The 25,082-nt window shown below is 44.9% G+C and overlaps 1 protein-coding gene across 1 annotated transcript in view; it reads right to left on the bottom strand.

Moving 5' to 3' along the window:
* LOC119432413 (arrestin domain-containing protein 3) overlaps positions 1 to 25,082 on the bottom strand; it is an 85,446-nt gene that overhangs the window by 21,700 nt on the left and 38,664 nt on the right. The window contains exon 5 of the mRNA XM_037699581.2: positions 8,998 to 9,195. Coding sequence (XP_037555509.1) covers positions 8,998 to 9,195 — 198 coding nt within the window. The remainder of the gene's footprint in view (positions 1 to 8,997; positions 9,196 to 25,082) is intronic.

Below are 25,082 nucleotides of genomic sequence, written 5' to 3'. Positions count from 1 at the left end.
GGAACACTATAGATATGCTATTCCCACCACCACTATATCGGTCTCGATATGGAAGCCAGCTGGAGTCTGACGTTTTTAAGCGTCTTCCAAAGTATCCTGTAAAAACAGCGATTAAGGATTTTTTCGTTAAGTTACATGTCGAAGTTTTACCCGTCAAAACATGGTTAAGTAATAAGGCTTCTTTGTGCCGTGGTCATCGGACTGCGCGCTCTGCCCCTATCCAGAATCGTTACAACACGTCTTTTTGTTTTGTACAAATGCAGCACACTTTTGGCAAAACATACGAATTGTGTTTAATGTACAGATATACCCTAATTGGGAAGACGTAAAGTTTTTGAGAGTTGAACACCATAAAAATGACATCTGTGTTGAAACCCTGATATTACTAGGTTTGTATGAAATTTGGAGATCACGAGCTGACTACATGCTAGCTCTAGAAAACGCGAAACCGGCGTGGACCCACTTTTGTGATGCTTTTACATACACAAGTTCACTGCTTGACGGTGATGATGAGTTTAGCAAGACATGGCAGGTGTGGCAGAAGCGCCTGCAGCAAAGACTGGTCTTTATGTAGATGTGTGATTCCCTCTCTCTGTGTTTAAGAAACCTGTGAAAAAAATGCTTCTGTGCTGGGTACTTGGTATGTTGGAATAAGAATAAAGTGAATGGCTTTAAAAAAAGAAGGCAGCATAGCCTAGTGGTTACGACGCTAGCCTTGGGACCGGGAGTACGCGGGGTCGAATCCCGCCTTATTTATTTTCTTTCTTGGAATGTTTTTATATGCACCATAAATTACGGCTGGCTTAAACAGCTTCGCTGTTAAAAAGCCCGCAAATGACTCGGTACCATAGCCGTATCTACCGGGGGGGCAGGGGGGGCACTTGCCCCCCCCCCCCCCCACTGTCAAAAAGGGGGGGGGGCAATGTATGCCCTTTGCCCCCCCCCCCCCACTTTTGAAAGCCGACACTTTCCATCAAAACACAGCTGAAGCAAAATTTCATTTCTTCTTTTCGATGACGGAAGCCGATTGCCAATCAATACTGTATTTTTTCGTGATGCTCCGGCAGTGCGCTTGACACCGTGTACCCTTTGGATACATCATTGCGGCGCTGTTGTAGGCTTCTTTTTAAGTTCCCAGTTCCGCCTTATAGCACGCCTGGCAGTCTTGGCACGAATTTTTGTAGGACGGCGCCAGGGTAATTTCTTTTTTGAGGTGGTCTTTGACTCTGACGAGTTACTGCGTTATTTGCTTGTAGAGATGTGGCAGATTCGCACTTCGTAACCTTTGAAAATCCTTGAAATGACTCGCTCACCTCTCGTGCCTAAGGAAGTGAAGCACGCTTCCTTGTTGTCCATGCTCTGACAGGAGGGTTAGCAGCACGCCTTTTTTTCCGTCGTTATAGGCTAGTCGGGATAGCCATTGTCGAGGAAGTCTTCAGCTCAAGTTTTCGTGCGACAGCAGTGGAGTATAAAAGCGGAATGCGAAATATATAGGCGAAACTGGGAACTTAAAAGAAAGATTACAACTGCACCGCAAGGATGTAACCAAGTGGCACACTGTGTCAAACGCACTACCAGAGCATCACGAAAAAAACAGGACACGGTATTGATTGGAAATCGACTTTCGTCATCGAAAAGGAGAAGATAATTCCGCTTGTTCGTTGAATCATTTTGCATATAATCTACGGCCCACACGATTGACCGGACACGGGGACTCCCCCTGAGCTATACGCAAACGCATTGCGTCATTCGGTATGTATATACTAAAGACTGTCATGTACCTCGTTCATTGTGAACAAGGCACCCGTATTGGGTGCAAAAACGCCAAAAACATTCGTGTTTTTCTTTTTGTTTTTCGGTGGGCGAGTGCTCGTTTTCTTTAACCATCTCGCAATTTTTATGCGTTATACACGGCATTTAAGTGTATTTTCCGGGTATCCTTGGCAAACTATGCGAGGAACGTTGCTTATATTTCTTCGAAGTATGAAGCAAGTAATGTTCTGAGTGAAGAGCGATAAATGTTTATTCTGTGTAGGTTCATTACAGAGTTTGTAGAAAGTTACTCATTCAAGCATTCCAGGGTGCCATACTGCCACAAATGTAAATGTTTTCAGACTCAGAAAACAACTGCACGTTATAAGATTCACAGCAGATAATTACTAAACCCTTATTTTCCCATGTGCTTCTTGTGCATCATATGCGATTCGTAATTTGTTTCTCCGTTGTCTTCGGTGAGCTAAACGAGGCATCTTGTTTATATCCGGGGAAAGCTAAGGGCATGGTATGGGTAATGTGTGGGGGATGTTTCAAATGAGTAGGTTAAATGCGCATTTTCCAGTAAATTACGTATGCAAGTGGTCCATAGCGTTATTAGTGTGTTTTACGATCGGTGTTAAACTTGTACTGCTGCACTGGCATAACTACAACTGAGGTCTAATTTTGCGAACAGAAGGGGAACAACACGTCAAGTTTATGTACGATGGTAAATGCGTGTTGATCAAACACAGCTTTGAAACATCGCAAGCAAGCATTTGGAAATATCACACTACTGTTATTGGAGCGAGAGCTCTACTACTCCAGGTACAAACCTAGAAAACGCCTGGTTCCGCAAATCTGACCTTCAAGCTCAGCCAACGTCAGACCAGCGGCGGCTGCGTACGCCGTGCCCATGTCTTGAAAGCGATGTGGACAAAGTGCGCCGAGTGCTGGTATGCGCTGTGATTTCGACGCTTAGTTCGCGTTGAAGCGAGACGCAGCATGAAGGTCTGTTCACTCGCTGCTGCTGCCGCGCCGAGCAGCGTCTGTGTGTTGTATTGTGGTGCAATTGCAGATGCGGTAGTTGCTGACCGCGTTGAGCAGTGTGGTTTAACTTGGTTTAACCGCGTTGAACCACGGCAAATCCTTACCCAGGTTTCCCAATGTTCCAAGAGCACTCTGCGTTTCAGAAATTTTACAATTTGAAGGAATAAGCAGCATTTTAATCCAATGTGTCGCGAAGTTCTAACGTTAGTGGCTTAATTAGAAGCGTTACGAATCATTCTTGAACTATCTTCTTTTTCTTGCGTGATATATTAGGCTCGCCTGGTGTTCTCACTGAACTAAAAAAGGCAGCTTCTTTATGTTTGGTAACTGTAAGGACCAGGCAATGGGTGATGTGTAGGTAAAGCTTAAAATAGATAGGTAATCAATCAATTTCCTATGCAAGTGCTCTAAAGCGTTATGAGCGTGTCTAACGAGAGGGGCAGAATTGAGACCGTTACCCTGGCACACTATGTTAAATGTTGTGGTGAAGTAACATAGGTGTTGATGAATTACTGGCTTTTTAAAAATTTATCCCAACACGAAGAGCTCCAAAACAACACACGTGGGCATGATTTCAAACAGAACAGTCATATACGGGCAACGTTTTCAGGCATGCGATACAATTATAGGAAACTGAAACTTTTATTGCAACTGCTCGAAAGAAACAGCTTCACTGGAAATTGGGTCGTGATTCTCCCCATCTGCTGTCTTTTTTTCTTGTGAATATTGCAAGTTTTACGTGTATTGTAATTTGTTGCGTATGACCTCAGCAATACTATTCCGTTGACTAGTGATACATTCATGTTGTAGACTTAAACACCAAGTTCAATTCTTTGTTTAATTATTAAAACTGTAGCAAATGTGTTTTTTTTTATTATTGCACGCCATACTGCTGCTGCAGTGCGGGATCAGGGACCTCTGTGAGGCACTCATTGCCTTAGTGCCTGCATCATCTTGAAATTTTGTATAGTTCCAATAAATAAATGCAAATTAAAATAATTTCTCGGGCCCTTATGGTGAACCATGTGTGATTGATAAATAGGCCATATAAAAATAGGTAACAGACGCCTTTTCCGGGCTCTGTCAGATAATATAATAGTAATTCGCATTTATAATATATGTATATATATATATATATATATATATATATATATATATATAGACAGAGAGAGAGAGAGGAGCAGGTGGTTTGCAGTTTGCCCCCACCCCCCACTCGACAAATAGTTGGTACACCACTGCTCGGTACGTAATAATGGAATGCTAAGATTTTTACACGACGATTGAGATAAGTAGAGCCGATTAGAGTATGGGTGGAAGAAAATCAGGGAAGAGATTGATCGAACCAGGGTCATTGCAAGTGTAGGTAATAATACAGTATAGTAATAGAGGTCTTAAACAAGAAGCTAAAATCGAGATCACATAAGCAAAATGTTGGATAGCGATAGATGTAGTAAAATCTCTGTCACATTACCGCAGCCTGTTACATCATGGCCCCGTGTGGCGTCATGCTCGAAGCCTCAGAAACGGAAATGAAAAGAATTTACCTATTTGCATGTGTTGAAGCCTATGACAACCCAACTCTCATAGAGGTGTTCGGGTACGGCTCCCCAACCGGACAAAATTCTAGATCAACTTATATTGGGGTATAGGCGCACTCTCCGAGTATACAAAATTCTTTTAACTAGTGAGAATAAAGATAGCATGTTAAAACACAATTTTTTCTTTCGTAGTTGAACTTTTGCATTAAGTGCACCCAAGGGCCAGCCGAGCAGGGAACACTCCTCCAGTCTTGACTGAAATCGCGAAGATAATTGCTTTTTGATCCTACGGTACTCTATTACATGCTTTTAACAGGTGACCTAAGGTATCAGAAATACGAAATTTCTTATTGCTTTTTCATATTTATTAAGTACACAAGCGCATAATAAACAATAAGTCGGCTCCTAGACGTCATCACTCACTCTGTCATATATCGTGGCTTGAGATCTCGTGAGTGCCTGGCCAGTGAGGCGAAACAATCAAAGCCCACCAGGCATCAAAGAGGATCCTTATCAAAATTGGTCATTGTATTGAAAATCACAATCGTGCTTTGTTGAGCTGCGAATGTGTGACACATAAAAATACGGAAGAAAGTTCCGAGCACAGGGCTCTAAGTGGACCCCTTGTAAGCTGGTACACGAAACAAATAATCATACTTGCGCCACATGGTAGACCTAAAAAATCCGAGGTCACCTAAGCACTTATGAGTTGTGAATGCTGAAGCATTAATATTCAATGGGGAACAAAGCCAAAGTTTCGAGCTGGCACACAGCGCCCCCTTGCGAACATCGTGCGCTTTGTTTAGTAATACTAACAGATGAAAATGGCCAGCGGCGGTCCACGTGCAAAACCCGTGAGAAAGAAGTTTGAAGGCCGTCGTCATTTATTCTTGATTAATTGCTACAACTAAAATTACACGCCGAATCTCTTGTGGGAGTTATCTAAATGATGCGTAAGCATTGCCTACAAGTCATATGCTGTTTCTTCATCGTATGCTGACCGTGAACGTCTCTAACCTAATTCTCCTTCAGGAAGATATCAACCGCTTGCAACAATGGTGCGATTGCTCGCTAGCTAAGTTTGACCCAAATAAATACAAACCAGTGCTTTCTCCCGCCGACGTAACCCGCACAATAACTTACACGTAGAAACGGCGCAGTCTTACAAATACCTTTGGTGTTACCTTTATTATTAACATGTATTTGAGCAGACATATTACTAACGTCATCTCATCTAATCTAAAACGTAACACAAAGCATGTGAAATTGCTAGCCTATCAAACCACAATCCGACCTAACTCGTATCCGCATGTGCGGTACGTAGGCCATGTCAAGCACATCTAATCAACGTGCACAAATCACCGCAAAATCGTACCATAAGGTTCATACATTCAACAAATTCCTATGATGTCAGCGTGTCGTTAATGAAAAAAGAATGCGGTTTGCTTACCCTCAGTAAATGCCACCGTATCCCATCTCTCCATCTTTTTCATAAATTTTATCATAGTTCGTTTTATCAACCACCATACATTATTTACGCTGGTCACATGTGACATCGCACTCAGCACGTGTACTAAGATCGCGGCCTCCGAAGTCATACTATAAACTTTTTCAGGGCTCGTTCTTTTTTCGAACAGCCACAGACTGGCCCACACCTGGCCCACAAAATTGCCGCCATTACCCGTGCACCTACATTCATACAAAATATACCAGAACCTCTTCCCGAATAAAAGAACAGTACGCGATTTGTTTTTCACATCCATTATATGCACTATTTTATGTATGCATATAATAGAAATGAATTGTAAAAGTACCGAAAGTTGGGCGAGTTGGTAGCTATTCATCTTGACACTGCAGCGCGCACACAAGAAATGAGGACAATAAGGCGAAGGTGACAGACAGACACTGCTTCTGTGTTTCTCGTTTTATTGCGATAGCAATTATATGGACACTTAAACTGGATTTCTGCCATCGGCGTCGCCGTCGCCGTGAGGTTCCGTATAGATAACATCATCGCCGCGCGCCGTATGCCCGAGCGGTAGCGCGCGGGGGACGCGCGCTATCACGGAGAGCGAACGCACGGCGGAAAGCAAACGCGACCGTCGCGCGTGGAGGTATGGGAGGGAGGGAGGGAGGGAGGGAGGCGGGGCGACGCTGCGCTCCGCCACCAAAGGCCTATCTTCCAACCGGGCGCAAGGGGAACTTCCCACTCAATCTCCCACGCGCAAGCAAGGAAGCTGGACGGCAGCGCCGGAGGGAGCGAGGGGGGGGGGGGGGGGCGCACTTCTACTCTGCCAACGACCGCGCTCGTCGCTCGTCGCTCGCCGGCCGCACTGTCTCTTATCTCCACACGGCTCTGACCTTTTCTATGCGCTGTGCATTCGCCGCTCAGTTTCCGTTGGAGCGATAGACCGCACGTACCTTCGCCCGCTGCGACGTATATGCGCTTGCTGCCAGCGTTTTGACAGTCGTTGTCTGCGGTCATTCAGTGTGATCTATTTATGTTTGCTTGTGCGCGCTCACACCACGCTTGTTCATTCACTTAGTAATAGTCGGGCCACATTTTCCAACGCATGCTACACATGCAATGCTGCCCGGATCGGCAGTGCAGCGCTACAGGCGTGTCCCTTCGGACGCGCTGCCCACGGGAAGCGCTTCTCATCAACACCACCGTTTCACAAGCGCCTTCTCGTGGTCATCGAGTCTCTCTTCATGTCGGTCTACTTACGCCGCAGCACACCTGCTTACTTAATCAGCTCATGTTTACTACAATTCATATTGCTACCAAAGCCGCTCACCTTACTTCGTATGACATTGCTGTGTTGCTATCGCATTCATTGCTTCGCCCTTAGGACGAAACTGTGACATTTTTTTTTTTGTGTACGCGCTGCAGTTTCAAGATGAATATGATAGAAATAGGTACTCATATCGTTCACGTGTGTTTTATTTAAAACTTAACCTATACTTTGATTCCTAGCTAATGTATAATGAATATAGTACGCCCACCCCTAACGTTAATTGGGACATTGGACATTAACAATAAGTACACAATGAAATGAAAATGAAGTGATACTGCGCCAATGACAAGGTAGCACTTGTCCATTTCGATACTCTATCGTGCTTGTCTGTCTTTGAAGCACTACCTTTTCCTAAACGAATAACTGAAACCTAAGAATGCGCGCGTACGTGTCCAGCCTATTGCAAACCCGAAGCACCTTAGCGTTAGAATACTTACGTCAGGCACCGGCATCATTCGCACGCATTTGAATTCCTATATGCTATGCCTACGTTAGCCTCCTCTATGAGGCCGAAGACGTGGATCAACACAGAGATCCCTGCAGTTCGTAAACCAACATGATACATAAGCATGGTGCTTCGGCTTAGCCTGCTTGTCATGTAAAGCAGTAATATCTTGATATATATATATATATCCCTCGCGTAAATACGGTTATTCTTTGTGTGTTATGGTGAAGCGTGCATGTTTCGGCACAGCCCGCGCCGATCTGCGTGCTCATCATTCCCATAACAACTGCTGCGTCGGCTTCCGTGGCGTTCATGCGGGCTTTCACTGCAAAACAAGACGGATTCCATTGGATGCCCCTCGACGCGATACTTATGACAACGTGTGCGTCACGCAAATAAAACAACGCTGCAATTACGCCTTGCTACCGATTCACTAAATGATTGGTGGAAATTCATTCGTGTTGCAGCATTTCACAATTACAAATGCCAAAGTTGCAACTGCAATCCACAAATTAACATAATGATGGATTAACGAAAGCAGAGAAACGCAACTATTCTCGGTACAGTTATAGTTCTGCTAACCGCTCTTCAAGTCGCCATCAATTCTCGTTCGCAAACAATAGCGGGCCTTATCGTTTGCTTTGTCGCTCTACGCAGTTTTCTGTTAACGCATTTTTTTAGGAGATTGCTTTAAGCTTACCGCTAGACAGCCCACTAATAAAAACTTGGAAATTATTAACGCGAGTTACGGCGTCGTTAAAGATGAGGTTCTACATGCATTTAAAAGAATTTGCTGCGATGCGAGTAAAATATACACACTTCTACTTTGGTGCTCCTTCGTGTACTTAAAGTATTGAATGCAATATAGATGGGGCTCTGCGCAAAAGTGATCCGGATTACACGTACAGTAGGCCGCTTCGATGGTAATGAATGCCACCGTGGCTGAGGACACGCTTTTCTAACGAAATATGCAGTGGGTATTTGTTTCAACACGTTATAGAATAAAGGTTAGAGTAGAGCGTACGTAAACACACATGAATTAGTTTTTAGAAATGCCGAAATCAACCAAATTTATGTGGCAGAAAGCTGAACAGTGTGCAGTCAGTGTTTAATATTACAAATTCAAAAAACTATCACAAGTCGGCCATTTGTTAGTATAGCGGTATCATCCCCGATTGTTACTCTGGCTAGTTGGGTTGGACACCAATTCACAAACTTTTTGTTCTCTTTCTCTTTTTTCTTTTGCCTGCGGCAGTTTGCCTGATATGGCAAAATACTCTTCGCTACTTACATCTGACAAGGCAAGACGCGTCATGGCAGCATCGCGTCGTGTACACTGAGACACATCTTCAGCACAGCATCGTGTTCTTGGAAACACATGCGGCGGTCATTCATATATCACAGCGGCACGTACCTTGAGCACATAATACATCTGCAGGAGGCGGCACACCCCAACCACAGTGGGCGGCATCACGGGTACCACGAGGCTGTTGGAGCTGTCGAACTTATGCCGCGTGTGCGGGTGGATCTGGTCGCCGCGGTACTCGAGCACTGTGTGCGTCGCCTCCTTGTTCACGCCCAACACGCCACGGTCGATGAAGAACTCGACGTGCTGTGCCGGCAATAAAATAGTGACAGCATCAATCACAGGGGCTATTTTTTAAATACCATACTAACTAGATGTTCAGTACCATCAACAGTTAGACAGCAAGGAGAAAGCCGGCTCTATCAACTTCAAGCTAATTCAAGACCAGCCACAAATCACCTAGATTCTGACTCAGTTTGACTCATCTGGTTTCTAAAAACAAATATACGCGCCATGATTCTATATCACTCAAGCTCACTAAACTTACTCACTTAACCAGTCGCAGACACGACTGAATACGACGCCCACAACAGCTTCGTCATCATCATGATCAGCCGCAGCAGAAGCACCTGATCACTGCAGGACAACCGCTTTTCCCAGCGATTTCCAGTTATCCCTCTCTCACACAAGAACCTAAAACCGGGCGAGTTGGTGTGGATTCATTAATCACTACAGCGCCAAAGAAAGACAACGGACCAGAACGATGTGAACACACGAAGTTCTGTGTGTCCACTTCGTTATTGTGCGTTGTATGCCTTTCGCGATGCAGTTTATGTACCCCTGTCTAGCTACAGCTGACGCCATCATTATTATTGTGCGTGCAAATTTCCTAATTTCTTCCCTTCAGCTACTTCTAGCACCACCTAGCTATGTAGCATACAATGCTCTTACTTCAGAGGAACATAAAGAAATAGCAGCCTTCACTTATCTTGCGCTACTAGGCAAACATTTGAAATAAAGAGAAAAAGAATCAAGCTGACATCAACGCCCTAACATGCTTGCACGAGCTACCTAGGCCGCATGATTTCTCTTAGTTTATCTCGTTATCTCGCTATCTTTGGTACAACAGGAGTTGTACAAAATATAACGTACATCCCCTGCTGCCCTGGTCCTCTATCCTCGTTAAGAAATGATTTTGAAAGTCAGTCGGTAGTTATCCATGGCAACTGCTGAACGTACGCCATCATGCTATGCAGCAGACAATGAGTTAGTTTCCGTGGGGCTCTCTGCAAAGGCTTCTATAATTGAACATCCCTCCCATCTACTCGCAGAAGGGCGCACAACGAATGCTGAGGAGGAATTAGTTGGTAAATTATTGTGGTTCTAAGGCTGTGCCCTGGTGGCGAAACTGACGAACACAGAAGTAGACAAACACTAGCAGTGCTGAACTCACAAGTAATGAATGCTGGGCGAGTGTGTATTGAATATCTACGAAGCGATAAACAAGAAACGAGGAAGGAACACGACACCAGCGCAGACTAACAACGGTTGCCTATTGTCAGAAACACGAATACATGACATAGCACAAACATGTGTAAAAACCTTAACGATTCGCGGCTAAATAATCACTTTCTAAATTGTGCAGCATCAAAACTCTGCAACACGCATGCCCCCGGACTTGTGAATAAGGGAAGTTTCGGTAATCTCCCGCGTATTCTTTTCTTTGTGCCTCGGCACCTTATACTCTGTCATTACCTGTCATTATACCTTATACACGTATCAGACAACAACGGCTTCTATTTACATTCTTTACAATATAGGCATTAATTAGATGACGGCTGCCTTTTCAAAGACGCTCTATTGTTCAAACCCCATCCGGCTAGGCCGGTGTACGCCTTCCTGCAGGACAAGGAAATGTGGTACAAAACACCGTTCCCACACACAACCAACTGGTCACGGTACTATAAACAATCAATTTATCAAATCAGTCTGCCGAATCCCACAAGGTGGAGACAGTATCATGAAAGAAAAAAAAAACATAGCATTTGTGTCCTTTTTTGCGTACTGCCTTCAACCTTTTTTCTTACTGCTGCGCGGATGGGGCCTAAATTATTTCCGAAAGGAGGACGTTTAGGGCAAATCGGATTCCGAACTTCATGCGGTGAGACAAAGTGAGCAGGTACGAAATATTTACGACTGCCTTTTCATTAGCGTCAAACTTGTCATTTCACGCTTCGGTTCCAATTTTAGCTTTTCCACTATTCTTGCACTGAGTGACGTCTATGGATAATTTGTCTGTGGATAAGTTGGCTGCCTAATGAAGAAGATGTATGGGGTTTTATCGCGCAAGGGCCAGATATGGCCAAAGAGCGACATATACGTGGTGATGAGTTTTCAATGAATTGTTTATGAAATGGAGAAATTTAGTGTGAATGATGGATGTATATAGCATGGCTGCAAATAGGCTCACAATCAGTCGCTGTAACTTGCGTATTAAAGAAATTACACTCACCAGAGATGTGGACTATAACCATAAATGTTTTGTTACGAAGGGATAACGTAATAAAAATTTCAGTTTCGCCCAAAACGCAAAGCATCAATTGCGATAACAGATTAGTAGAGAGCTATACGTAGTAAGGATAGTAGTTTTATCGACTCTATTGACCCTTTTCGCGGAGCAGTTTGTTTTAGAGAAACGAGATGGCGCTCACGGCGGCGCGCCATACCTCTCCTCAGCGACCGCGCACGAATATGAAACCATTACCGCTTCTACCTTGCTTCTGTGCGATCAGCTGTCGAAAATGCCACTGAGTTTTCGCAAACACACTGTGCTCCAATCATGCTAGATTGAATCGTGTGGATTGAAGACGTGTACAGTAGTTGGCTGCAAAAACAGCGACTGGCATGTTAAGGAATAGAATGAATATGTGTGGCCAAGTTCGCGGACCGCTGCTGCAACTGTCCGAACGTGTTACCGGCACTTCGTGATGTACGGTTTTCCTCGATGATACAGAAATTTGCTCATCCGCCAGACTTGTATCTCTAACATTCAAAGAAAGGGCTTCATCCCCAGAACGTCGGCAAGAGTGAGTACGTACTACTCTATCGTTAAACAATGACAAAGGGAGTAGCGCCGTAAGTTTCGCGCACGTTATCTATACACATCTATCCCAAATGGCAGGAAAACTTACACCCACTCTATCGCCGACGTATCAAGAATAAGTGAATGGGCGCACACTTGAATATATGCGCCCTGTATACGCACAATAAATGATGGACTACACCGATGGCGCACGAATCGAAGCTGAATGTTTCGTGACGGTCCACAAGAGTAAGCGAGTTACTAGCTGTAATATATATTTGCTACAAGGTATTACAATGTACAAAACAGCTACGTTTCAAGCCTTGTGCGCAGCAAGAACAAATCTATCGGAACTGAGCACAGAGCGATTAGGCAGAAAATAATCAGATAGTGGCCGCACCGAGGCACTTCACTGAGTCAGAAAGTGACAAGCCACTGCTTCAAAATATTTGCCGAATAAAGAACGAAGAGCAAAACACACTAATCCTGACTGAATTCACGAGCGGAATATTTGGATAGCTTCGAATACATATTTAGCCCCGCTTTTAGAACAAGCACCATATACGCTGCTTGCGCCGTTTGGACATAGCTTAATTAGCTTCGAAAGCACTTTTGCGTGTTCTCTGAAGCTGTGATCAAAGCTTCGTCTCGTCCACCTATAGTCACTGTCTACGAAATCTCCGAAAACAGATTTTATAAGCCGCGCCGGCGTCATACACTTCCATTGTAAACAAGGAGGCAACGGAGACAGTTGAGGCAAGCAATGGACGCGTCACCACGTGATCAAACATGGCAGCGCCCACGTGATCGCCGCGAAAAGGCTCAATAAACTTGGACACATTCGCTTACTAACTGAGTTAACAAAACAAGCATGGTGTCAGCAGGCACAAGCAAACATGAATAGATTACACTCGACGACCGCAGATAACTGCTGTCAAAACGCTGGGGTGAGCAAGCGCTGCAGCAGCAGCTAGCCAAGGTTCTATGCTGTCTAACGCTTCAACGGAAACTGAGCGGCGAAAGCACAGCGCATACAAAGGTAGGAGCCGTGTGCAGATCGCTTTCAAGATACAGTGCGCGCGACCGCCCGCAGCGGCGCAAAGTACAAGTACGCCGTTGCTGGCAGAGTAGAAGCCGCACCCCCTTTCTCCCGCGCTGCCTTATCGCTTTCCTCATTTTGCGTGCGAGATTGAGTCGCCAGTTCCCATTGCGCCCGGTCGCAAGATAAGCAGTTGGTGCCGCAGCACAACATTGCCCCCTCCCATCTCCGCACGGCCTTTTGCGCTACGGACGACGTCGCAGTTGCTCTCCGCGCGTCCCTCGCGCGCTTTCACTCGCACATACAGCATACGGCGCACGGCCACTATTTCACCACCCTTGGACTTTATACGGAACCTCACGACGGCAACGACGACGGCAGAAATTCGTTTGGAGTGTCCATATAATTGCTATCGCAAGAAAACGTGTAGGTGAAAGTCGCACCGGTGCCTCAACAGGGCCCTTGAATGGCCGGGCTGGTAGGTACGTGCTCTGCAAAAATGCTATCGCAGCAGCCGCCTCTAGAGAGAGCATGCGCTACGAGTCTAGTGTGCTCGTAGTGTACCGACCTCTTGGATAAATCCTATAACTAACTAGTGGTCAAAAAACGGTTCTATGCCAAGAAACATTGCTGGGTGGAGAGGAACGTGTCTATATGCTAAGACGCGGTGTTTTCTTTTTTTGGTTCTAATTCATGGCACTCTACTTAACATGAAATACATTCACCGTCTCGCCACACATACTGCAAATGGGAGATTCATTGCCAATCGACAGGTGAGAGTAAGTGCCACACGTGTGCGAAACTTTAAGACGGCAGAAGATGACTTCAGTTCGTTGTATTTTCGTAAGTGCTCACCAATTCGCTAACTGTGGCTCAATGACGTGGATTTTATTAGGTGATTCATTGTCGCATAAGCACTGCCAATAGCCCCTAATACTTTTCCCCAGGAAAGCCTTCAAATCTATCACAGGGACCGCTATTCGCCCTAGACCTTTGAGTGGCACCCTCTCGCGTGTGACGTCAATGGGGGACTCCGGTGCCGCGCCGCGCACTCGCTCGCTACGTGAAGGCAACGTGAAGCAGTCGGCCGCCCTGCTATGCTCGAGTTTTTGAAAAGCGAGTCTGCAGCTTTTTCGACCAATATGTACGGAATGTTCCAGGACACGATTCCCTGGGAAATGGAGCCGAGTAGTCGTCCCCACGCTCAGTGTGGATTGCTCCTGGCGTCGTCTGCTAGTATTCGTGTGTATACGTGCGTGTACGGAATTGGCTTCTCGCCATTGCTGTCACGTTTTCATGGCGCACTCTTCTTGATTTGTGGGCCATTTTTGACAATGAACTGAGGGATTTGGCCATCACCTACGGTGCCTGCGCTGTAATAGTTTGTTGGAACGCGTGCTGCGTGTTCAGTCGCTCACTTCGTTTGCCACAGACATTCTTATTTTGTTGCTGCTCAACGCGTTGAGCACATCACGAAAGACGTTTGATGCCATTCTCAAGAAATTAGGTGGTCACTGCGGTCCGTTAATGCATGCATTGCTTTAGAGGCGTTGCAGCAAAATGTTGTCTTGAATGTCTGATACAAGGTCGCACAAAACAAAATTACATAGCCTTGTGCGGCAGTACTGACCTTCGCATAATTTTTCATTAAAATGGATTACTTCCACCGTGACTCAGCTCGCCCCTTTCTCTCAGCGGCTCAGAGTAACCCTTTGCTTCCTTGCTCCTACCGTAGGTAGCGTGCACATTCCCCGGGCTAGATTCGTCCAGCGATGATAATTAATGCTATCGTGTAACAAAGGCGACAACTTTTTCTTAGATCATCGTTTGCAATATAACCGGGTGTTCAAAATTAAGCTTTACGGAATTTAAAACTCGCCTGTGGCAGGTAGCATAATTCTTATCGTTGAGCTGGGTTTTTCGAAGAGGCGGACATTAGTAGCACAAAAAATCGAAACACATATTACACAAATTGACAAAAATTGACAAATGAACTTAATTACTTTACGACACGCATTGCCATTTACGAATTGTAGCTGTATGTTTCACTGTCAATTTCTCTTCATTGATGTCACCAATATCTACAAAATGCACATCTCGTTAATCACAAGTAAACATAAAGTTGTTGGCAAAGGGGACGGTTAGGTATACAAAGGGACAAGCTTCGCTTATCATTCATCTTCACGGAGTGTGAGGGCCGATAATTTTTTTTCAAGAAAAATCGCATTTTCGCCCGAAAGGCGAAGCATCGATTGCGATAGCAAATTAGTGGACAGCTATACCAAGTAAGGATAGTAGTGTTATCAGCCACATAAACTTGTAAACGTAGGCATACTAACTAAATTAACAAGCATGGTAGCATGCGCGAACAAGCAAACATGAACGCATCTCACACGATGACCGCGGAAACTCGCTGTCAAAACGCTGGAGTGAGTAAGCGCGGTTGCGAGCAAATTCACCTTGTGCAGCCGCTTGCATCAACGCGAACTAAACCGCAAAAAGGCCACAGGCCTGCGCGGCACACGCCGCACAGTCACAGCGTAAGCTGGTGGAGCGGCGCAAGAGTAGCCTCGTTTTGACGAGACGAACAGTACACTTGTTTCTCGTCCAGTACATTTGTTTGTATATTATGTCGGATGTAGTTGTTGAGCTTATGCCCATGTATACTTATGTGCTTTTCTTCCACTGCTGTAATAGCCTGCAAAGTCTGTTAGTGTTAATAAATGAATGAATAAATGAATCTGAACTGTCTAGTTTTAGAGTGTCCCGCATTCGTTGCGCAGCGCGCATTACTAATTAAGGAGTATAGACTTATGGGGCTACAATGTGCGACCCTTGACGATTGCCTTTTTCCAAAGGGGAGCGCTGCAAGACGTGATCAGGCCCATCGAGCCTTGCTAAGTTTTCTGAAGGACACTGACTTGGCCTCCCGTTTATAGACATTATTTGTATTTTGTTTTGTTTTTATTTTTTTATTTGTTCTGTCCGTGTCTCCGTCATTTCTTTATTTCCTCTTTTCTTTTCTCATATTTTCATTTCCTCTATTCCCTCCTCCTATAGGAGTAGGCAGGCGTTGTGCTCCTCTCGGTGGCAGTTGTCAGCTTGCTCCCTCCTTAATCCATTTGTGTCCTTGTGTGTATATGTGTACAAATCAAATAATAATAATAATAAATAACTGTCCGCCCGGCGTCGACGGCGAGCTGCGACTTGTTATGCTCTCTGCACAGCAGTCTGCTGAGCCCGATCAACCCTTAGAACTGGAACTGGCATGTCGGGCCACGGCCGGGCTCGACTGGCGCGCGCGCTCGCTTCTTACGGCCTTCGCATCGGGGCTAGTTCATGCCTATCGCCGCTGCTTGGAGGGGGGCGCTGCGACCCCACCCTCTTGCTCAGCTGCTCCCAGCCGATCTGTGCAGGCGCGCAACGCTGGAAGATTGGGTCGGGCGCGCTTCTTACCTTACCGTGCATTCAAGAACAAGTCGCCTAATTGTAGAGGACTCGTAAATGGTTCATCTAGGCTTCTTATAAATGGATGCAGTGTAACTGTATTAATACATCAAGCTTCTTTAAATTCACTGGGGATGCATGCGCCGGGAGAACAGCTCTCCGCCATCAAATGCATTTTGAGGAAAGAAAATAAATATGTATTGCTCGTATGGCACTTACAATGGTTGCCATACTTTCAGGCGAGAACTCTTGCGGGCACAGTAGCTCACAAATGTGTCTTATTCACAATTACAATATGAAGGGTTTCCTTGGCGGCTTGTGTACATATAGGCCGAAGGCTTGTTGTTTTCTTCAGTCAGTTGGTTTGACTGATTTACAAGGAGTATTCTCAGAAACTTCTCGGTAATTAGATTTGCGGATCGTATCGCATGACTGTCGTCAACACCTTCAGGGCAGCTCAAGATGGGAGCGCGTTGTAAATAGGGCTGCACTGCTCTTTCAAGTACTTCTAGTTCATTCCTGCGTGGCAGGTGTTCGGAGCCTTTATCGAAAAAAAAAACGCTATTATTTATTTATTTTTATTTTACAAATACTGCAATCACCATATGCGGTGATTTTAGCAGGGTGGTACAAGCATAACGAATACATTGTTATGTACAGAAAATGCACACGGTAATAAAGAAAACTGTTATTTGAATAAATACAAAGCGTACAGGTTGGGCACACGCAACGTTACTCTAAAGAAGTAAAACACTGTCACTGCAAACATGGCACAAACAAAATAATGTCACTGTAAACATGATAAAAAAGAAGTTAATGTTGGCGCAGAGACGAGTACGTCATTTTTTTAACTGGTTCCAGTCCACTACTGTGTGCGTAAAAAAAAGAATACTTAAAAGAGTTTCTGCGTGAGGAAAAAGGAGTTATAGTGAAATTATGTATTTGCCGAGTAGCGCATCCGGAGGAGAAGGCTGTGATCTTTGTTATGTCCATCTTATAATTCCCCTTTATTAGTTGATGCTATCTTGTCCAAATATCTTGTCCAAAAGCGCTAGAAACTCGGGCTTGAAACTCATTGCTTGAGAACTGGTGAAAAGAAACACCGGGTGTTTTCCCGGAACGCGACTTGCAATACGAAAGACAGAAATACACCATCACACAGCAGTTATATACCGATCTGCAATGAACGGCGCCAAGTCTTGGCTGTGGCCGCGCGTACTAAAGGCATTGTACGACCGTCTTCAGGATGGATGGATGGATGGATGGATGAAGAACTTTATTAGTGTCCTTCTGGGCGCGGAGCCCACAAATTACTTCATACTGAACGACACTGACAGAGCACCGAATAAAATGCGCGGGAAAGCGATCGTGCGAGCGCGAAGGCAAGCGCATGTACGCAGAGCAGGGTCAGGGTCGCAGCGCCCCTACCGCCGACGGGTGGCGAAACGTGCTGAGAAACTCTCCCATTGTTTCCCCGACGGGTGAGAAGGCCGTAAGAAGCGAGCGCGCGCGCCAGTCGAGCCGGGGCACGCCGCCTTGCAGACACCTTAACTAGATGGCGCCACCATACTGGCGGAGGCTCGGCAGCTCTGGAGCGCGTTGATTGCGCACCTCGTCTGAATCGCGTATCGTCGTCGGTGCCTGCGGACGCTGCGTTTGCAGGCATGTTACCTAGATGGCGCCACCATAGTGGTGGAGGCTCGAGTCGTCTCCCCCTGCGTTTGCCCTATAGAGTATTTTCCGCTGCCCGATAGCAAGCGCTTGCGTGGCTCAGTGGTGGAGTATCCGGCTCCCACGAGGCGGGCACGGATTCGATCCCGGCGGGAATCGGGTAATTTTTTCGCGTTTCTGGCGAAAGCGGCTACGCGGCGGATGCCGGCGGTGGCATCATCGCGACCCGAAACGGCTATTGGAATGAGCCCATAACAGCTTACGCTGTAAAACACACCGCAGGGCGCACTCTGTCCCCGCCACAGATGGCTTTCAAGATACAGCGGCCCGGGCGGGCGCGCGCAGCGTAGAAAGCCCCCTCCATACACTGCCCCCGGAGCCTTGTTGCCCCGGCGGGTGCGTGCGGCCGTTCGAGCAGCCCGGAGTAGAATTACTACCCCCCCCCCCCCCCCCCTGTGGCGGCGCGAGATCATCGTCGGCTTAGCCTCGCACGCTTTTACTCACACATACAACATACGACGCGCGACGACGATGCTATTGCCCTTGGACTTTATGCGGAACATCACGCGACGACGACGGCACAAATGCGTCCGTAGTGTCCATATCATTGTTATCGCAATCATAGATAAAGGTTCAGTAAAAAACTCTCTTCAGCTAAATTGCTCCAACACAAAGCAGGGGCGTGCGAATATTCCAAACTTTCGAATAATGAATCGCTTAGTATCTTATTCAATTCGGTCTTCGAATCTAATTCGAAGTAAATGCGAATATTTTCTGAAAGTCTTTCCAACATATCAGAACGTAAACTACGCCCTCACAAACATAAAATTGGAGCAAAAGCATGGGACATTATCGCCCCACGGGCATAGACATGAAACGCAGGAACCGGCGTAGTGAACCCGCGTACTAGATGTGTCACGTCACTTTAGTAGCCATGCTTTACAGGCTGTACAGCGATCTACGTACTCTCTGAAGCACACTGTGAATGCGAAGAAACTACTTCTTTGCTTCTAATGCTCTAATTGCGCTTTTAATTAACAATGCTTCATAACGTACTACGTGATGACCGACACTTGCTAACCTTAAGAATTATAGGGTGTGAACATGGTTTTATAATAATTGTGGTAATGGCTGTTCATTATTCTTAAACTATTCGAAAAGTACTCGATGTTCGTTTCGCTCTCAAAAATCACTATTCGCACACCCCTAAAACAAAGGCGATCCTCTTTAGAGCGAAGTCCACGCCTTGTGATCTCACTCAGTGCCTCACACTTGATGACACTAAAATAGAGTTTTCGTCTAGAGCTAAAATTTTCGGTGTTATCTTTCATGAACTGGTGAAATAGGACCATCAGACCGATTATTTAGAAAATAAACTTAGTAAAACTTTAGGTAGGTTGCGTAGATGCCAGAAATTACTGCCAATAGCACACAAACTTATGATTTATAACGCACTATTTACTTCTCACCTGCGCTTTTGTCACCTCGTTTGGTCAAATCCTTGGGCAACTTAGTTTTACTTACGTGCTATTTCAGACCTGTCCTATAATACACATAGGCGTGATGTATTCCTGAAGTTTAAAATTTTACGAGTCAACCATCTTTACGAATATCAACTTATATGTGTTTTAGAATGCGACATGATTAGGGGTAATATTCATATCACAAACATTGCAAATTTGCTACAGAATACAGCCTTTCGGTTAAATCAATACACTGAACACTCGGCAGTTCGAACCGACACACTAGTTACGGCTTTCAAACATTCTCCTACTTTATTCCCTCAACACTTACCAAACTAAGTGATGAAAACATACGTCATTTATATAAAAACACATTACTGCAAACACTTTTGTGAATGTTAACTTTTTGTGTGTCACTTGAAAGTATTTGTTTACCTTTTCAAAGTTGTGTCATTCTTGCTCTTGCTGTATGTTGTTTATCTTGCCACAAGTATGTATGGTGATTATGTTGCCATATTGCTGCCTGTTGTTCACGTGGAGGTGGGACCAGTCAAAGCTGCCGTTATGCAGCGTTTATCCTGCAATCGCCACCGCTTATGTACATTAGCATACTTATGTGGTAAAAATAAACTTCTTCAAGGTATACTAACTCTGTGGCTAGCAGACGTGCAGTACCAGTTCGCTGATAGACGGGAACGGTGCACAAGCAAGGGAAGCAGACGACGCTGGCGCTGGGGCTCTACATTCTAAAGCTACGTCACTTCCGGCGAGTGGTTTTTGCGGCGTTCTTTTTTTTTCAGTGTCGGTATGAGAAAGTTAACCGGCGATTACGATACTACCTAATGCGACATTTGAGCGCAGCTATATACGTGTTTTCATTTCGCGATATACGGGGGCAAAGAATTTGAGAGAGACATGTAGCAGAGTCGACAATCGTCGAAAATATGATCTGCGGGTAAAGCGCGTCGGCTTTTGTACATCACTCGTCGAAGGTTCCAGTGTAATCGCTAGTGCCGCTTGGCTTCCAGAAAATACTATACAATTGTCGTCGCGCATGCAATCAGATTACAAAACAATCGCAAACCGTGGCAATCGAAACAAGCGCGAACGAGACCACATAAAATCTTCGCAGCGCCGTTCTTCACCAGTGGGCCAGGCAGCAGCAAACCAGACGGAATGCTGAGCAACTCCTTCTGCTTTGTAATGCAGGTTAATGATTACTCATTGGCTTACTCTTACTGCAGCGATGACCGGTTCTTATTGCTGCTGCCCTGCCCACTTTTTGCTAAACATATGTTTATGCGCTTTTCTTCTGCCGGCCAAAATAAAATCAGTGCTACCGTATAAAATATCCAAGCCAACCAAAAAAAAAAAAGTTGGAGAATAAGATCACTACCATAGCTGAAAGAGCTAACGGGATAGAACAACAGCTCTCTAGTTTCATGAAATTAACAACTCAAGTAAATGACATGGAGAAAGTCATTTCACGTCAGAGTACTGCATTAGCCTCCATAATTGAAAAAATGGACGACCTGGAAAACAGAAGTCGCAGAAACAACCTAATAATATGTGGCTTGGATGAGACTTCAGTAGAATCTACCGAGGAGCTAGAAAAGAAAGTTGTAGAAGGTATCTTCATTAAAAAAGTACAAGCTATAGAAATAAGCCACAGGCTCGGCTTGAAAGGTGAAAAAACTCGCCCTGTAATCCTTAAATTCTTGAATTATTGTGAAAACAACACCATCCTCAAAAAATCCTATATTCTAAGAGGCACATCCCTGTCTCTTTCTCAGGATTTCTCCGAGTGTGTGCGAGAGGCACGTAGAAGTCTTTGGGAAAGTGCAAGACAAGATAGAGAAAGGGGTGCCAAAGTGAAATTCGTTCATGAGAAACTTAGTGTCGATGGCACTCTTTACAAGTGAAATGACGAGAGAAACGAACGTTGTCAACTAAACAAGGTACCTCGTAAATTACCAGTAATCCGCCCTTGCCAACCTCTGCGGATTATAAACATAAACTGCAGAAGCATATTAAACAAAACCACCGAACTGGCAGGTATTATACTCTTCCATGATCTCAATTTTCTACTGCTAACCGAAACATGACTAAATGATTCGGTCTTCGATAGTGAATTTGTGCCAGTTGGTTTCAATGTACTCGGGAATGATCACGGAGCAAGAGGAGGACGAGTTTGCATTCTTTTTAAAAATTCTTTATTAAAATGCCCGATAACGCTGAGTCCCTTTTCTGCAAAACTTGTCATGGAAATGTTAAGTACATTATTGGTGTCTTTTATAGGTCACGCTCCCCGGAACCCACTGATCTTATTTAATTACAAAAACAAATGAGCATTCATGTAAAACAAGGAGATCGGAATATTTTATCTGGTGACTATAATATACCAAATATTTATTGGAACTCGTTGACTATTAAGAAGCAAAACGTCAGAGCATGTGAAGCAATTATTGAATTAGTATTTGCCTTCGATTTATTCGAAATTATTGATGACTTCACTAGGATACAGGGTCAAAGTAGATCTATACTTGACTTGTTTTAACACGAAAGTGTTTTATGCCGGGGTCCACCAAGACTTCACTGACGTATTTCCGTCACGGAAATACGTCAGCTTACAATGTACACGAACATAATACAAAGAAAGAAACCAGAAGAAAAAGTTCCACAAACATGCAAAATTTGCAATCGAACCCACGACCTCTCGGTCCGCGACGATAGATCGCCGAGCGTTTAACCCATTGCGCCACAACGCATTTGCAGAGAGCTACACAGACGCGCCTTATATATCTAACACTCCTCCGTGTACCCGCGCTCTTGCTCGGGGCGGTGCCGCCGCCTACGAGCAGAAAAGAGAAGTACTGCATTATGACACTAACGCGCACCGACAGTGAACGCTTCGGTGGTCTCAGCACTACGACGCCTCCATGCCAGCATTCGAAGGGACGCTGGCATCAAGAAGCACTACCAACGCCACCTAGGTGGCGTTCACCGTACTCAGCACAGCGGAGCGTGGCCTCCGCAATTAGCTCTGAAAATGTTTCTGAAGTTGATCGCGGAGGCTGCAATTACGACGCGCTGTACGCGCTGATTTGACTCGGTGACGATTCAGTTACGTGCTTTGTCTTGCGCGTTGTATTAGTGTGTCAGTTACGTGCTTTGTCTTTCGCGTTGTGCTAGCGTGTGCAGCGTAGTGCAGCTTCCATATGCACGACGGTTGCTCATGGTCATCGACGTTGGTAGTCGTGATGGAGGAGACGTGCCACCAGGCGTCAGCGTGGGTGCATCAACGCCTAAGGGCGCTTTAGCCACAAAACACCAATAGACATTATATATCAATGTGCAATAAACATTACACTACTTCTGTGAAGACACGTTTCACTTTCGTGTTCTATACCGATTCCTATATAAGAGGGATCAACCACATTTTTTCATTGGCGGATTTCGCGCATCTTGTGCTAGATGTTAAATTCATCCTGGCAAATCTGATCATCAAATGGTATTACTAACACTCACCGGTGTATTATCCATAGACGCACATCGAAGTACCTCTCATTTTCCAAACTTTTCCAGGGCAGATGATGTTTCTATTTACAGACATATTGACTTTTCATTTTGACACGTTTTCAAGCAGTGATGCTAGTGTAAACAATCTGTGGAACCATTTAAAAGATATTATAGAATGCATGGACCAATTTGTGCCTGGTATTGCAAACACACACACACACACACACACACACACACACACACACACACACACACACACACACACACACACACACACACAAAACCCTTGATAACTCGATCCACATTGCATCTCAAACGAAAGCTTAAAATATTAAAGAAGGGTTCTCCAACCCAACGCCCGAAGGCGAGATATATCCAGCTTGACCGTTAAACTTCAAAGTCAGGTTCCGAGGGATAAGCTGAATTACCATAGCGTACTACTACCGCGCTTTATCTCGGCATCCCCAGAAAAATTTTGGCGATTGATTTCTCCTTCGTCACGTTCGCCCACGGCTTTTGATATTGATGGCTCCATAAGTCAGGACAGCTCAAAGATAGCAAACGCATTCAATGCTCATTTCCAATCTTTCACCAAAGACAGTGGTTTACTGCCATATTTCAGTCTTTCTCTTCCGCCAATACCAGGCATTGCCATTACTAAAAAGGCACACTTAATTTGCTCTTAAAAAGAGATATCAAAAAGCCGTGTGGTTCTGATGACATCCCAACCGAATTTTTATAGCGGTATGCTGAGTGGATGGCTAAGTACCTTCCCGTATTGTTTTCGAAATCTTTACAGGAAGGCGACATACCTAAAGAGCGGAAAATAGCTAAGATCGTACCTTTGCACAAAAGGGGGAGTAAATGCTTTGTTAAAAATGACCGTCTCATATTTCTAATATCAACGGCTTGCTATTGCTTGCTTGCTGGAACATATACATAAGCACATTTCATTTCTCGAGCAACAAAACTTCTTCACTGAAGGAAAACATGGGCTTCGCATGGGCTTTTCTACGCAAACTCAACTAGTAGAAACCATACAGGATCTTGCGGTATCTATTCATCATCATCATCAGTCTATATTTCTGCCCACTGAAGGACGAAGGCCTCTCCCTACGATCTCCAATTACCCCTGTCTTGCGCTAGCTGATTCCAACTTGCACCTGAAAATTTCCTAACTTCATCACCCCACCCAGTTTCCTGCCGTCATCGACTGCGCTTCTCGTCTTTAGGTATCCATTCTGTAACTCTAATGGTCCACCGGTTGTCCATCCTGCGCATTACATGGCCTGCCCAGCTCCACTTTTTCCGCTAACTGTCAACTAGAATATGGCTTTCTTGTGAGTAATTGTCATTGCTATTGTTTTTTCGAGATTAAGAGACATCTGCCAGTTTTCACACCATGACACATCTTTCTGAAACATTTGGTTTAGGAGCAACTGGTCAGTCAGGATTCTAGCCTCGTTGTAAGAAGCACTCATCGGCGTAAAGTTCAATTTTTACTGGGATGCGATCAACAATGTCATTTATAAAAATAAGGAAAAAAAGTGGTCCGAGTACCGAGCCGTGTGGGACTCCAGATGACACCGAAACACTACCCGAGCAATGCGGGCTAAAAGGAACAATTTGTTGGAGGCCAGTAATGTAGCATAAAACCCAGGATGGTAGTTTATGGTTTGAAGTACTGAGTTTAATTCATAAAGCAGTTTATTATGAGAAACCGTGTCAAAGGCTTTACAAAAATCTTGGAAAATAGCGTCAGTTTGATTACCGTAACTAGGCTGGTCTCAGAAGCAGGAATTGAAGTAGGGAGGTAAGGCGCCAAGGCAACCAGTAGGTAAGCTCTCCCAAGTAACAAAGGACCTAATAAAGAAACGGCAAAACATAAAATGTCAAAATCGAGAGATCAGATAGAATTCGCGGAACAGTCGAAACTGATCAACAAGAAGAAAGTTGGGGATTTCCGAAATTA

Source organism: Dermacentor silvarum, chromosome 11 (genome assembly GCF_013339745.2).
Source record: "Dermacentor silvarum isolate Dsil-2018 chromosome 11, BIME_Dsil_1.4, whole genome shotgun sequence".
Taxonomy (NCBI): domain Eukaryota; kingdom Metazoa; phylum Arthropoda; class Arachnida; order Ixodida; family Ixodidae; genus Dermacentor; species Dermacentor silvarum.
This window is presented reverse-complemented; position numbering and strand designations above follow the sequence as displayed.